The sequence below is a fragment of the Lycorma delicatula genome, chromosome 2, assembly GCF_047948215.1.
Source record: "Lycorma delicatula isolate Av1 chromosome 2, ASM4794821v1, whole genome shotgun sequence".
Lineage (NCBI taxonomy): Eukaryota > Metazoa > Arthropoda > Insecta > Hemiptera > Fulgoridae > Lycorma > Lycorma delicatula.
The window spans coordinates 162,479,033-162,496,174 of record NC_134456.1 but is presented as its reverse complement, the minus strand read 5'-3'; the positions used below and the strand labels follow the sequence as shown (position 1 = coordinate 162,496,174).

At 29.4% G+C, this 17,142-nt stretch overlaps 1 protein-coding gene across 1 annotated transcript; it reads left to right on the top strand.

The window, feature by feature from the left end:
• Window positions 1–9,743: 9,743 nt before the first annotated feature.
• LOC142320295 (uncharacterized) lies at window positions 9,744–14,817 on the top strand. Its single transcript, XM_075358002.1, has 3 exons — window positions 9,744–9,900; window positions 11,182–11,681; window positions 14,735–14,817. Exons 1-2 carry the CDS (start codon window positions 9,786–9,788, stop codon window positions 11,616–11,618), a joined length of 552 nt encoding a protein of 183 aa, XP_075214117.1. The 5' UTR covers window positions 9,744–9,785; the 3' UTR covers window positions 11,619–11,681; window positions 14,735–14,817.
• The last annotated feature ends 2,325 nt before the right edge of the window (window positions 14,818–17,142 follow it).

The following is a 17,142-nucleotide window of genomic DNA, read 5'->3' as shown; positions in this document are numbered from 1 at the left end:
TAACATCTGAACAGTTTTTTGTTTGTTTGCTTTACTTCCTTTAAATGTGATAAAAGTAACAGATCTGTTTTAAAAAATTACAGTTGTGTTTACTATTTAATCTAAACGATAAACAAGAAAGTATTAAAACCATTAATTAGTTGATACTGACTAGAAATTAATATTAGATAGATTAAACATCTAATACTGTGTGTCAAACCCGTTTATTTGCTTTTTTCTACTGCTAGTCTAATGAAAAAAACAAAAAAGAAATCCATTTAAATTTCTAACAATTGTTTTAAATTTATTGTTAAACAAGTAAATCCAGTTTCGACATGCTGAGTTACCGAGTTACTGGTAATTTTGATGCTCAATTTAATTTACTGATTGATTTTCAGTAGCATTTTTCTCTGATGCAAGGTGACCCACCTCTAATCGTGAAAATTAATGTTCAGTTATGGTCTACATTTATCATAAGTGTTAATTATGTTTATATAGCATTTATAAAGACTTCCCCAAAACTAAAGACTTTCCCCAAAAACTATTTGAAAATATTTTAAAATTTATATGAAAAAAGAAACAGCTCAATCACTCGCATAAAGTAAAAAAAAAACGTATTTGATTGAAATTTAACAAACAATAACATTTTCTTGATCAATGAATAAACAGAATTAGAGAATATATTTTTATTTAATATATAGATATATTTTTATTTAAATCTTACTTACACAAAAAATTAAACATTTTACTCCTACATTTTTTTGCTTTTAAATACCGACAATTTTTTGTCCCACATCTTATTAGATGTGGGACAAAATATTAGACTGTCATAGTGCAAGTGTACATGCGAACTTCAAATCAAGAGACAGAAGGGGTAGGACTATGACAAATTGGATATTATTATGAAGGATGTTAAGAAAGAGGAGAATTTAATCATTGCGGGTTTGGAATTCGGTGTTAGCTGAGAATGCTGATGAACTTGCTATAGGATCTTATGGACTTGGAAGAACAAATGAAAGAGGTGATCTTTTGGTTGAATTTAGTACAAGATACTGTCAATAGCAATTAACATGTAGTTCTAACTCGGTCCAAGGAGGCAGTATGTTTGGAAGATGCCTGATGACATCAAGAGTTAACTGTAGCGTATTCTTAAATAAAAACCTAGTTCCTTAGCCAATGACTGAAATTATTCCTGATTTGGAAATCGCTTAGTAAAAAATCTTAAACACAGTGATAATAATAAAGATACTCGTATATGGACTGATTACGAAGAATACTCCTTATAGTGCGATGACCGCGAACACCTTTATGAAAAATATTTGTTTGCATACAAATTCTGAATCCTCTTAATTTTTTTCTAAACCTAATTCTTTGATTGAGATATGTAGGCAGACCTTAGCGTACTATTATCATTTATCAACTCTTCAAATGTACGAATCTCATAGATCTTCTACTGTCTCCTGTCTCTAAGTCTTCTACACTCTCAATAAGATTTGAGATAAAGCTTTTGAGTAAATCCCTTTGCTTTTTCTTAAATCAACTGGATGTCAACCAGTTAATGGATTTAGAGATGTAGATTTGCTATTTATCGTGGAAAAATTAGCAATTTCAAGGTATTCAAAAATAGTCTTAGTACATAATAATCACAAATGTCCTGTTACTAGGTTGAAAATATTAAGATTAACTGTAATTTTAACTTTTATTTTAAATAAATTTGCAAAGAAATTTATATTATAGCTTACTGAATAAAATATTTGTGACTAAATAGAGGTAAAACGTGCTGGAGATAAAATCACAGGTTTAGTGGTATTTGAGCAATGTCAACTATTGATTAGTATGGACTAATTATTATCACTATTATCATTAATTATTATCACTACTGGTATTAAAATAATAATAATTATTATTATTATACTGACTCATTTATATTTAGTGGATAAGATAAAAACTACTATAATGAAATTATTTTGTAAAAAATCTGATGTGGACATCACACGACTTCCTTGTACGTCTATTAAATACATATAAACATTTTTGCTGCACTTCATTTAAACTTATTTCATTTGGAAATGAGATATGATCCTCCAATTCTTTAATAAAAGTGGACAATCACACAACTGCTAAAATATTGGTTTTTATTAACATCAAATATTTAAACATTATTAATTCAACAATCTTACCTGAAATATCAGGTTAGAGTAAAAGTCCCTTGATTACTCTTTAAATAAATTGTTTACCAAATAATCCAATAATAAATACTGATTATTCTAGGCTGTAAGGTCAAAATCAATATTTATAACCGTATACCGGAATTCACTAAAGGAAATAGTTTAATTATTATTAACTTTTATTTACACGACACACCAGATATCTGAAATAACACCAGAAATCTTGTGCATATTACGCACAAGTGAAAAAATTTCAACAATCACTTTAAATTGAATACAATTCAAAAATTTATTTTATTTTTCTGTAAAATAATTAAATAAATTGATTTTTTAAAAATAAATATACAATTTTTACAAGAAATTGCTAACAAAATTAAAAAATAGTACGATTCTAAATTATAATTTTCAATTAATATTAAATAATCAGGTGTTTCACCAAATCTATTACATATGTCTATTAAATTACATTTACACATTTTTAAAAGTACATCAAATTTTATTTCACTAATAATTTTTTTTTTATCATTGACTTATTATTTATTGATTTTTTTTTACAATCATGGGTTAATAATTAATTATTAATAAATCAATATATTTAATTTAAAAAAAAAAGTTAAAAAGTAAAAAAGAAGATGAAGTCTGATTGGAACCGATGTGCCTTCCCCTTATAAATACAAATATTTCATTAATTAAAATCTCTATAACTCTGGAATCTGGCTATAACTTTGGAACCAATGAAAATAACTGCTACTTATGATACATCGTTGTAAAACTCTCAATGAGGGCTTATTACTGAAGTTAAGAAAAAGTCCAAAATCCAGATTTTCTTTGTGGATTTTGGGCTTAGTTGGACACTTTTGGTTCAGTCGATTGTAATCAAAAGGGGAGGTGCACAACTAAATGTTACAACAGTCCTAAATCCAAAATTTCAACATCGTACGGCTAATTGTTCTTAAGTTATGCGAGATACGTACGTTCATACATACATACGTACGTACAGACGTCACGCCCATCTAGTCAAAATGGATTCAGGGATGGTCAAAATGGGTATTTCCGTTGAAATCTGAAAACCGAAATTTTTCGCGATCACAATACTTTCTTTACTTCGTACAAGGAAGAAAAAAATGGCAACCACACAAATATTTTCCGTAATTTTTTTGAAGTCCCATTTGAAAAATGAAAGTGTCATTTTTTACACAATGAAACCCTTACATTTTTACTAATAAAAATTCCTTCATAACACTAGTAGTTTCGTCTCTAAGGGAGTGTAAAATTAAGACGGGCTCAATTTTGAAAGTGGTAAACAAAATCTCCATATTTACTACAGTATCATTTTTTTTAACCTCCGGGACCACCATTAGGTATTGCTTCAGAGGACGAGATGAATGATTTGTAGCGTATATATTTACAGTACCTATTTTTCGGAAAATATTAGTTTATAAATATGTGACGAATTTTACTAACAAATTTGTTGTGAATATGTAAATTCATATTTAAAAAACACATAATTTTCGTTGTTATTTTTAATTGAAAAGGACAAATGAACAAAACAGTATACAGAAACTATGAAAATGGTCAAAAAGGATAAAAAAACAGGATAGTGTGTTTACTAACATTTCTTTTCTTTAACTTCCTCTCCCCCGGGCGGGATCCTGCAGTGAAATATTACAAACCCAGGGGAATGTCCTTTACTCTAACGGGCCTCCACGTCTCGGCCCGCCGGTCGAATCTCACTTTGCATCCGCTTCAAACCCTCAGAGTAGGATCCACCAGGCCCGGCTATGCCGTCCCTGGGTCCCCACTCCAGGAGCTGGGATTCGGTCTTTATGCCAATGCCTCTAACGGGGACACCCTGAGTGGGGCATCCTCGCCGGGACTCGGTCTTTTTTGCTAGGAGGTGCGAGAGTCCCCGTGCCTCATCGCTACCGCCCACTTGTGCAAGCACGTGCGAACGGCAGCTCCGCAGAGCTGTCCCTCATCCCCGCTTTCTCCTGAAGAACCCTCGCCACGAACCCCGCAATGGTATTAAAACTCTTGGGGCTCCGCATCATGGTGGCGATGATGTTCTCCACGCTGAGCGGTTCGGTAATCGTTGAGCTAGCTAGGCGGTAATCATCTAACTGCGGGCACCAGAACACCACGTGTTCTGGGGTATCCGGGTCGCCGCAGTAAGGGCTGTAAGGCATTAGAAAGAGAAAACTGTTCCTTTAATCATAGATTTGGAATCACCATTTTCTCAAATACTTCCAAAACCATAAAACCTTTACTTACCTTTTACTAACCATATTTTTCTTCGGAAAATTGATTTAATAAATTTTTATCAGTCTTACTGATTAAGTAGATATGACATATTCTGAGCAGATACACAAACCACAAACACGTTCACAAACCACATGAACTCGGGTAACGGAGGTGGCTATGATAATGTAAAGGAAGTAGAAACCATAATAGTCATATACTAAAAAATATATTCCCGCACTGTTCGTTTTTTTTTATGCAAGATATTTTCTTAAAAACAATTAATATGAAATAAGTCCTTTTTAACGAAAAAAATAATTATGTACTCTTAAGAACAAATCTTAAGAAGACATACGCATAAACAAGCTTGGGCAACGCAAACAGAAAAAAATTAAAAACTCCGTAAAACTCTTTACTCTTTTAGTTATTATCACGGAGAAAAAAACATTTATCTTGAATGTTCTACATTTGTCACGGACATGGTAATACTAAAACAGTATTTTAATAATCACTGTGTAGTGGGTATTTCTGTGGTTATTTCCACTTTGTAACCTTTACTTTTTAGTCACTAACTCTGTAATAACTGTTCCCTTTTCTAAAGTTATTAAACCAGTATTGCCTCTCAATAAAATAAAATTAATTGCTTTATTGCTGTTGTACTGTATTTATTGTGTTAGTATTTAGGTTTTCAGATAATTTAAAAAAAAGAGGAATTTTTGTAATAATGCACTGTTAAATAGTAATATTAATTCGGATGAAGATCATAAAAACATGCTTTTTTAGGTTATGAAAAGAAACCATTTTTTTATGCAATTTGTTGGATGATTCTTTTCTTAGCCAGTCAGAATCACTAACTACTAAACTGAAAGTTTTAGTTTGATTTTAACAAGGGCCGAAATTTTCATGACATTATGCCTCCTTCACAGTGAAATTCATGTTTAAAAAATTCTCCATCTGGAAAAAAATAACAATAAAAATTTTTATTGCCTAAAACAGAAAAATGTGAAGAAAAAATAGATCTCTTATTTTTAGCAGTAGGGATTTATTCCTCAAATTCTCTGATAGCTTATTTAGCTTGAAATACTAGAAAATCAGCACTTGAAGTAAACAAAGTAAGGCATTCATTAAGTAAAGGAATAAATGAAGCCTTAATTTCAGTAGGATTGGATTATCGATATTATATATAACCATTTCACGTCTCTTTACATAATATGATCGATATGGCACATTTTTTTGTTGTTGATCCTCATTGTTAAAATTAAGAAAAAAATTATTAAAAATTTTAATGATTCTAATATTGGGTTAATTTGGCCTGTACGTCAGTCAGGGTTTGTTTAACAGTACTGTGTTAGGAATGATGAATTTTTAACTTCAACTTCTTTCTGTTGGATGTACTAAATTTCAAGCTCTCTAGAAATATTTTCCTTTAATTAATGATGTTTAATGACAGATTCTAAAAAAAACAGTGTTCCAAAATAATTAAAAAATCTGAAAGGTCTACAAAATATCAGTAAGTAGGCCAATTTCTTAACATTTTTCGTTTGAAACAAATATGTTACAAAAGTTAAATAGTAAAATGTTTTGTAATATTTTAAGTTTTCCGATCTTTAAGGATTATTTTAATGATTGGATATAACGTTATGATGTTAAATAAAGACAAAATTTGATTGAAATTTCACTTTTGATCATAGCCGTATTACACAAGTTTTAATATCTGTGACTAAATGTAGAAATTATATTTACGGACCGATTTGTTTGCCAATTTAATTGAACAACAAAACAAATAAAAAAAGATAAAAATATCAGCCTTTTCTTTTAGAAATAAAATTAAGTTTTAAATTTTCAACAGTTAAGACAAGTTATATTGTATCTGTTAAAACTACTGTTATAATAAGCTGAAATTATAAATTTTTAAAAGTTAACATTTTCCATAATCGTGAGGAATAAAAAGAAGTATAATATGACTACTGTACAGCTACGCATTAATAGCAATGCGTTGAAGATGACGAGTAAATATACATGAATGAATTTATCTATATTTGAAGAATTTCTTCTTGAATGCCTTAAGTATTTATTTATTTAGCATTACGGTAACTGATCGATATTCCTTGAAACCTCTACATCCACTTTTCGAAAAAGATTAACTGATCGGAAAAGTTGATACAGAAGTTCCATTTAGGATTAACTTCACGAACCTGGATAACTCGAGAAGCAAAATCTGTTTATCCGACTCGCTTTCAAGAAAGACATAGACAATCGTAAAAACCGATTTTATTTTTCCTTGCAAATATCTCTGGTAACTAACTGTTGCGAGAGATTACTAAGAAATGTTATAAGACTTTATAGCTCAAGTACAATTCACTTTTTGGTTGGTTCATCGAATTGACCATGATCCGTGAAGGTATTTTTATACATTTTAAAATAAATTTTAGATTATTATCATTTATTTCATGTTTTATAAATATGCAGTAGCTCTCCAGTAGCAATGATGACGAAAACCGAATAACAGTTGACATTGTATTGGCTTTAAGAAGTTAAAATGTTTGAAAACTGGATGTTTATTTTGTTTCTATTAATGTGTCATCATTTCATTTTTATACAATAAAAACGAGTGATAATTTGCTATTATATCTTTTCTCTTTTTCTTCGTACTTAAATTTGGCTATGAAATTTCAGCCAAATTTATTGATAAATTAAATATTGACAGCAATATAACCACATTCGCTTCCCCAGCGAATCTAAGAGCTTGTGACGTCGCGTGCTAAGATTTCATTATATTATTGTTTTCCAAAACATTATTTTTGTGCGTAATTATTATTTTTATTCCATTTTTCAACTTACTGACAATAAGGGCGCCCAAACAATAAATTTATGTTGTTGTGTGTTCAATTCTTTTCATTTGAGTTGATTATATATATACAAAAATACTTAATGACTCAATCTTGTAAACAGTAACAATTCCTTAACCAATGACTAATGAATGCTCTGATTGGTATTATGTACAGGCCTATAAAAATTTATACATGCAGTTAAAAATGATATCTTTTGTCACGATTATATTTAGATCCCTCATTTGTAGTACACAATGCGTGCATAGGAAATAAACTTTAGTTTATATCTTGTTCAGTGAAGGTATTCAGGTAGCGTTTTTGTGCGGTCATATTATTTTATAATTACTCATTGTTTTTCGGAAAATTTTTGTAATATATTATTTTTTGTTTTATTTTTGTTCGTGTGTTATTAGACGGTTTGTTATGGCAGAATTTAAATCCTTAGTTAAGAAAAAAAAACTTAGCAATCAAGCACGTGAAATTATCAGTAATGTTTATGATTTTATGAAAAAAGAAGCTCTAAAAGTAGGTAAATTAACTGATGACAAACATATAATTGGCATTCAAAAATGAGAAGAAAAAATGCTGCTGCTTGTAGAATATCAAGAACACAAACTCAAAAACTCAGAAGAGAAAAAAAATACATGATTCTTCAATCAACATCCCACTCGTGTTCTTTCAGCACGCCGAAAAAGTATAAACGACGTTCGAAACCTATCAGTGGACTGGACAGTTTTGATTTAGGTGTAGTTTAAAGAACAGTTAATGAATTTCATTTACAGAAGAATGATTTACCGACTTTTAAAAAAATAAGGCAAGAACTTCAGTTATCTATTGTTTTTAAAGGCAATGAATCAACTTGAGCTGTTTTTTTGAAATAGTTAGGTTTCAAATGGCGTAAAACTGAAAATAAGAAAAACATTTTAATTGAGAAATCCGATGTCAGGTGGAAGAGAATGGAATATTTTCAGGCGACGGCTAAGTATAGACAAAACAATGCTACATTGTTTATTTGGTTGAAACGTACGTTTTAAATTCGCATTGTTCGACAAATTCGTGGTCTGATAGTATTGTTGTGGGACTTCATGTGCCGATTAATAAAGGTGATAGTTTAGTAGTAATTTATACTGGAGGACAAATCGGTTTTATTCCGAACGCATTACTTACTTGGAAAGCCAGTTCGAAAAGTGGTGACTACTATGATAACATGAATACATACAATTTCATGAAATGGGCGCGTGTAAAGTTGATTCTAAATCTTCCACAAATGTCAGTAGTAGTTGTTCATAACGCCCCTTATCACAATACAGGTATTGATAAAGCGCCAAATTCTAACTCCAGAAGAAAAGATTTGACCGATTGGCTGGAGAAAACCTATATCCATTAATTCAAAAATGCTGAAACCACAGTTATATGAATAAGTAAAGTTACATAAAACTAAAATACAAAAATATCACTTGGATGAACTTTTGAAAAGATACGGGCATCCTGTTCTTAGACTCCCATCCTCATTTGAATCCTATTGAGATGGTATGGTCAGCCGTAAAACGAAATGTGACGAGTCATAACACAACATTTTCTTTCACAAATTTTGAAAAATTAACTACGGAGAAAATTCTTCCATGAATGAAGATGACTGGAAACCCTATTTTGAAAATGTAAAAACTATGTAACTGAGTATGTAAAACTGAAACCACTGATAAATGAAATAACAGAACGTCATGTTATACATGTAGACTCTGATAGTATAAATGAAAATAAAAGTGACAGTGATTCGTTTAGCGAGGATGGTGAACTTGCTAAAAGTTTGAGTTAAATGCATGAAGAAAATTTAAGTAAGCTCTTGCTTATAATTAAAAATTAATAATTTAATCCAAAAAAGGTTTTAAAAGAATTATTTACGTATTGTTTATAATTAGTAATTGTAAATATGATACTTATTACCGCGTACAATATGATAATATCTAATACTTCGATTTTATACGCGGAGTTGAAGTTTTCAGGCCGAGTAATAATACGCAGTCACGTAATAATACGGCCGAGTAATAATACGTGACGTCACAAGCTCGTACTTTGGCTGAGCCAAGTGTACTCGTTTATCTTTTTGATGGACACAGACAATAAAGGACATACTGTATAATATACTCGTATGACCATGTAGGTTATCAGAGAAATTCTCTAGGAGATGTGACTTCTGAACTATGATCTACATTCCTTCCTAGTTCTATTTTATCATTAATCGTAATTAGCGATGTAGTTTAATGGAATACGGAGGAAATAGGTAAATTATAATCTTTATTTATTATGAATTAATTAAGTAATATTTCGGTTTTTTAATAAAAGATTATCAAGAATTCTTCTAAAAATAACTTAGATAAATCTATTTTATTTAAAGGAAGCAAACCCACCAGACAAATACATATATCATTAGAGATAAATTATTAAATGTTACGTTTCAGGATATCCGATGATATATTTTTGTATATAAAGACATCAAATTCTTACCGATTCACAAACTTCACTCAAGTCACCTTCGTGTGGGAACTGAGCTTCCTCTTGAGATCTTAAAATGCAACCAGCTACAATAATTCTGTTTGCCGCCGTAGCGGTATTCTGTTTATTTTCTACAACAGAAGGACGTTTCACCGAAGACAAAGTCGTGAGCTTCTATAGAAACAATTACGGTAAGAAAAACGTAAATATTCGTATTAAGCATTTTTTACTTTACGTTTTTTTAAAAATAAATTAAAAATAATTTGTGATTAAAACTCATAGATAATGATACTTTAGTTATGTTTATCTAAATTATATAATTTTAAACATGTTTTGAATTAACGTATAATTATTTTGATAATATCACTAAAAACGAGTAGGAATTAAAAAAAGATAATATATTAGTATAAATTTTTACTTCTACTTATTGATGTACTTTATGATAAGTAAAGCTATTATGATTGACAAAAATCTGTTTATTTTTAATTTGATAAATTGTTTTAAGTAACTTTCCCTATTTTGTATTTGTAAAAATAAAAAAAATTAATCTATGAATAATTTCATAATTCTTTAAAACTTGTTCTAGCTAATCAGAACATCATGACACCCTATTTGTATTTGTTCAACCACACAATTAGTTTCTTTCTAATTATTAATTAATTCCTTACTGTTGAAGAAAGGAACGTCGAAAAAGGAATTCACATTTTTAGGCAATTAAACTACCTTTAATGACTGCAGTCAGCATGTTTTACAGTAAAATTAGAACAATGGGCTTTTGAAGAAGTACTTCCTAATTGTGTCCTGCTTTAAATGCCAAAATGAAAATAATTTCATCGAGAATTTCAGATTTCTATTGAGAAAAAGATTTATAAAAATATTAAATATTCAGTAATGCGCAAGAATCATACAATAAGGTAATGGTATTCCAGAGAATACCATTAACTTATTGATAGTGAGTTACTTCAGAAAGTAGAAAATAATTTACGCATATTTCTTTTCTTTTAATGAAATGTATAAAACGTTTATTCACGACTTGTTTTCAAGTTTCACGTTGTTTTAATTTTCTATTCATAAGTTCATAAAATCGTATGAACCGTTTTTAACAAATTTTGTTGTAAAATAAAAGATATTTTTAGGGAATTAAGATAGTATCTTATCAATATTTTTCTAAAAATATTTCGAAAATTAAATGGAAAAAAATCATACCATCCGAAAAAATTTCATTTTTAATTTTAATAGAATTTTGTTCCTATGCATGATTTGTTTTTTTTTTTAATACTTTTATGTTGCTTTAGTTTTAAATCGATTTAGTATCATTTTACACATTAAAATAATTTTAAAATTCATTATAGTAAAAGAATGTAATAATATTGAGTAATATTTTATTTAAGAATATTTTACTCTCTCAACTTCAGTTTACTCATTAATTTAATGATACAATCTAAAATATATACTATTTCTTAATTTTGTAGGCGATAGGTACCGTCGTAGCTCTAATTCTGAAGATCCAGGAAGATTTAGAGATTTCAAAAGTTTTGGAAAGGTCAGAGCTTTTGGAAGAGTTGGAGGTTTCGGGGGTATTGGAGGTAATGGACGTTTCGGAGGCAATGGAAAATTCGGAGGTTCAGGAGGTTTAGGAGGTTCAGGAGGCGATGGAGGTTCTGAAGGCGTTGATGATAAAGGAAAACTAGGAACTTCTGGAGGTTTAGAAGGTCTTGGCGGTTTATTTGGTCATGGAAAATTTGGAGCTTCTGGAGGTTTTGGAGCTGCTGGAGGTTTTGAAGCTTCTGGTGGTGTCGGAGGTTCTGGAGGTTTTGATGGCTTTGGAGATTTTGGAGGTGATGGCGGTTTTGATGGGTTTGGAGGATTCGGAGGTAAAGAAGATTCTGGATGGGGAAATTTCTGGTAAATTTAGAAGTTAAATTTCACAAGGAAACTTTCATGCATCAAACACAACTTATCGACTGAGTTTGTAAGTACATTTTTTGGTAAAAATTTTATTTAATAAAACATATTATGTTTATTAAAAGTAGCATGCAATATCAGTGAAAAATAATGTGATTAACTGACTTTTACATTGGCGCTAAAATTAAATCGTTCTGATTTTGTAAGTTATTTTATTAAAATACAAATTACAATACAAATAAAATATTTTTTAAAAAGGAAATATAAAAAATGTAAAATTTAACTAAATTTTTTTATGCAATAATTATTATTATTAAAAATAATATATTGATTTTATTTTTAATTGTTAAAAATATTACATAATACTTTTAGGAACCAAGAAAACTGCAGCAGATAATTACAACAACAATAATAATAATATTTTTTAAATAGTTCATTCTTCACACAACCTTGTGACCCTACCCAAATCACCCTTAGCGGATATAAATAGACATCAGTAGGTATTGATAAAAAAAGACTTTACAGTTTAGCAAAAGAGTTTAAATAAAATTTAGAATGCTGATTTCATTCTGCACAGGTTTGTAAAACTACAACTGCAAAAGTATTATTATTAAAAAATTTGGACAAAAATTTCCTGTCATACAACAAAACTAATATTTTTTTTATAATTTTTTTTTTTTGCGTATAAATAGGAGAAAGTCCACCGTAATACAGTATGAATATATCTCAATTATTTCGTCATTAACCTATTAAGAAAGACTGAAAATCATTTTCGTAACTCACATAAATGGTATAAGGGTTTATAAGGGTATAAACTTACAAACTATTAACAATAATTGGAATTATATGCGAAAGATTCAGTAAAATTGTCTGGAAGTGAAACCAGTTTAAGAAGAATATTAAGATATTCATTTTAAATTAAAAAAAAAAAAAAACTTGAAAATAACAGGAAACTTCTTACTGAGAAGCACCTCAGATTTAAATGAATGCAATATAAAGGGAAGTGGTGAAACGATTCAAAACCGATAGGAGGTAGATTGCATACCTTGATGAAAACTATATTTTTCCAAGTCATAGCTCTACGAAGTCATGGGGGTGGTGCTTCAGGAGAAGTACTAAAAACAAAATTTCTAAAGGTAGTATTTTAATACACGCTGGAGGAGAAGTGGAATTTGTTCCAACCGCTTTATTACCTGTGAAAAAAAATCTAAAATGTGGTGATTATCACTAATTCTAGATGTTCAGAAAATTACTTAAAATGGGCTGAAAAAAATTAATAAGAAAACGTCCCAAAAATTTGGTAATAATTACATCGTGTCACTGTATGTTGAAATAAAAAAAGTCTACTTCGAAATTCAAGAAAACGAGAAATAAAGGACTGGTTGCTAAAACACATTATTTTATTTTCATCCTTTATTCTGAAACCTCAAATATAAGATTTAATTAAAGAAATAAATAAGAATATAAATTTATTTTTTATTTTTTTGTATTTGTTAGATGAACTAGAAAAAATATGTAGTGTTAGGAATACTTCCACACCGTCAAAATTTTAACTCTATTAAAACGACTCGTAAGTCTAAACTCAACGGTTATATTGATAGCCACAATGTTACTTTTGGTATTGACAATATTAAACACATATGGAAAATAAATTTACTAAAATAGATGCATCGCTTTGAATGTCTTTTTGCGCAGAAGTGAAGAAAGAAGAACAGAAATTCAATAGGAAAAAATGCGTAATTAGTAATCTAACGGAATCTTTTAGAATTTCTTTAGAAGATGACAATGAAAATGAAAGTGACAGTACGGAAAACTTAGAATTTATAAACCTGTATCAACGTTCGGCCCTTGCAGATTTTGTAGTGGTTTTGTTTATTTCTACTTTTATAAAATGAGTAGGGTTTTATTTTCTAAAGCTAAGAATAAGTAAAGTTAAAGTTATTATGATTTATCATTGTATCGGAATAATGTCAAATAGAAATAAAAATAAGGATTTCTTGATGAGGAAATAAATCAGATCATATTATTGTACTATAAAATTTGTGTACGGTAAAGTAATAAGTATATGTAATACTAAATAAAGTAACTAGTGCTTTTCGTGCAATTTATTTTAAGTTAATTAAATTAGAATTAACTTTTCTAATCTTTAACATTACTTTAATCGAAAATTTATTATATGTACATACATAAATATACTACTGCTTCATAAATTTCCTGTATAATAAAGCCAAACAATGTATAATAGTATAAAAAATTTCGACCATGTATTATACTAAAAGGGCAGTAGAATGTCAGCTGGAGCAAGTTCCGTTGGCTGTTAGTGTACAGTTGATTAGAGAATTGACCACACAAGTATAGATAGAGGTTTTTGCTGAAGCAATCTCCAGTGCACCCAACGCGTAATTTTTTACCTTTTCTAGTCTATATAATTCATTTTACCGTCTACTGTTTATCTTGTGTTATTACTTCTCTGTGGTTTTGTTTTTAGTCCCTTTATCGTACAGATAATTATTGTCTAACCTTTTATTATAAAATTATGAATTAATGAATTCATAATTATAGATTAGTTGGAATCAAAAAAGGAGTTTATTTTGATAATTAATTTCCAAACTTGTTGACTAATTATGAACACGTTTGAAATAAGAACTCCTTAGATGATGTCTCTCTACGTTTAAACTGTCTCTGTATTATTTGTTTACTTTTAAAATTTACCACTTTAAACTAATATAAAGAACTGTGTTTTCACAAATTAAAAAAAAAACTAATTTAAAAATATTTAGGACATAACCTAATTTAAATCAAAAATTGACACGAGTAAGTAACAGTTAGTAAATAAAATTCAATTTTAATGGCGTACTAAGTTTATAAAAAAATCAAAAATTCAATTTATACGTCAAGTCTTTCTTTAATATACTGAAACATCTTTAAAAATGAAATTCCACTTTGACATAGGGGTTTTAGGTAATTCTCATCATAAAATTATAGCAGAATATAATTTTTGAAAACGTAGAATTGTAGTAAAATTGTATTATATAAGTTGCGAAATGAGAACAGGAGTCTAATAATTAATAATGTTTTTTATCTGCACATAATTCTCATAATATTCTTTTTTTGTTTCAGAACTGTAAGAATAAGATGCGCATAGGAAATTTCGATACAGAGCAACTGAAACTTTTTATTTAACATACACTTTTATTTATTCGATTAAAAAATTAAAGTCTATTAATTTTAATTTTATTTGTTCATTTTATTCATAATAATAATCCGCTTTTAATTGCTTATTCTCTCCTAATATCTATAAGTACACTGATCCTATTTTTTCTGTTTCCTTCTCTTATTTTTATTTCTATGATCTATTGCTGAAGACAGTTACTAAGAAGGTTAAGGTCCTCACCATGAAGTCTAACTCCTTTTCATTAAAATCTGCTCCTCTTCCAATGTTCTTAATACTGTGAAATGTCTGATTCAGTCTACCTGTATCGGTTTTCAACTTTTCTTCATAACCACATTCCGAAATTACACAAGTGCTATTCTTCTATTCTTTTATTCCGACCATCGACGACTTATACCCATATCTTACAAAGTTTTGAAGCTTTCTTATATAGTTCTACACTAACTTTTAAAAATTTTGTAAAAACACATTTGATACAATTCGTTAGGCGAGTAAGCTTCTTTATAACCTACATTTCCCGTCAAAAAAGTAAAACTACCCGTCAAAAATGTATTAGCTGTCAAAAAAAAAAAATCATCTGAACAACTTTCGTAAATAATATATAATCTAGATTTATGGGTTATACAGCCAGCTATTTTAGAGCTTAATATGGAAAAAAAATTCGGAACGAATTTTATAATAGATATGGATGGATGATGAATATTTTAATTAATGGTCATTTCTTATAATTATTAGAAAGCGGCGTTAAAAGTAAACGTTCATTTATTTTTACAGGCTTTCTTTTTATTTTTTAACCATTATAAAAATAAATTCTGTATTTATATTTCATAATCTGCAAAGCTTTACCAAAAATGAGAAAATCTGCTCATTGGTAGCACACATGTATGCAGCAAATTGTGCATTATTTAGATCAGACTGTTTCATTAATAAAATTTTGTTTTTTCCTCAGTAGTGACAGTGTATACAGACCTTACACTTTGTTCAAACAGAAAGGGGTACAAACAGAAAGGGGTATTTGTATTTTTACCCTATTTATCTCACTTTTTCTTAACATCTGAGGTATATTTTTCAGACATCTGAGGATATTGATGATCATTATTAGTGAACGAATATTTCGAATATCTGGCTCAGTTTGCCGCTCTTGTAACTGCACTTTCCTTACCTACCATTAGCAAATGGTGGTCAGGACAGCAAAGGGAAGTACTGATTTAACGATAGGACTTACTTGCCGTTACACTACACCGTTACATGATTCATAGTTTTATAGAATAAATCCATTGCAGAGTTATTTCTTTTAAATTCATTAGTGCTGCGTTAGCTTATTTGGTACATCTAATTAACAAATAAGATCCGTGTTTTTGTATATTCCCATATTTACCATTACACGCCCTGAACTGAGGCTCGCCAAAGGGATGGGCTACAGAGCTAATTATAGTAAAAAATGCTTTACAAATCTACAGCCGTTAAAGTAATTTATCATTTAATTTTGACGAACATAAAAATTCTATAAAGTTGGTAGTAACCAAGGCAATAATCTGAAGAGAGAGAAAAAATCCATTGGGTTTTTGAGGTCGTAATTTATTAAGAATTATAGCTGGAAAAAATCTTTTATATTTTTTTAATAAGCCACCCTCACACACTCACACACACACACACTCACTCACTCACATATAAAAAAAAAAAATATATATATATATATTATATATTTACGCACTACTTCCTCCTTTACCGATTTGTAATGCTTTTCTGATGTGAATCAAACCAACATGTTATTTCACATCAGAAAGATGTACTTTAGTTTGCTGACTTACACTATGTCTCTTAGTCATTCTTGTGGGTATAATAAAAGTAAGACTACTGAGACATAATGTACACCATTCAGATCGATATCTCTCCCTCTCTCTAAGAGTACAATTTTAATTACATCGTCAGTTCCTATGGAAAACCGAATGATGGCGTCACTTACAGAGCTAATTATCAGTTGTACTTCAATATGTTTGATATGCTGACAAGCTACATATAATTGGTTTACTGAAAAAGGACGAGAAACAATTCGGTATACACTTTATCCAGTAAGCCTGATAATAACCTGAAATGCTCATCATTCTTAATAACGGCTCTGCCGTTTGTTCGGTTGTGAATCGTGTCTAACATATCAGGCCACATTCAACTTTTATTATTATTTGTACGAGATTATTTTGGTTCGTAGAAAGTACGAACCGTTGTATATATTAGGGCGGCATATCAAGAATCGAGATGTTTACAGAAGTACATGATCTCGAAAGATAACAAAATTAGTAATACGACTTTGTTAAGAGTATAATAAAAATTTATAAAGGAAAATTAAACTTATTAT

Coding starts and splice junctions, on each gene's coding strand:
- LOC142320295 (XM_075358002.1), top strand. CDS start 9,786: ATGCAACCAGCTACAATAATTCTGTTTGCCGCCGTAGCGGTATTCTGT. Junction 9,901..11,181: donor CTTCTATAGAAACAATTACG/GTAAGAAAAACG, acceptor TTAATTTTGTAG/GCGATAGGTACCGTCGTAGC.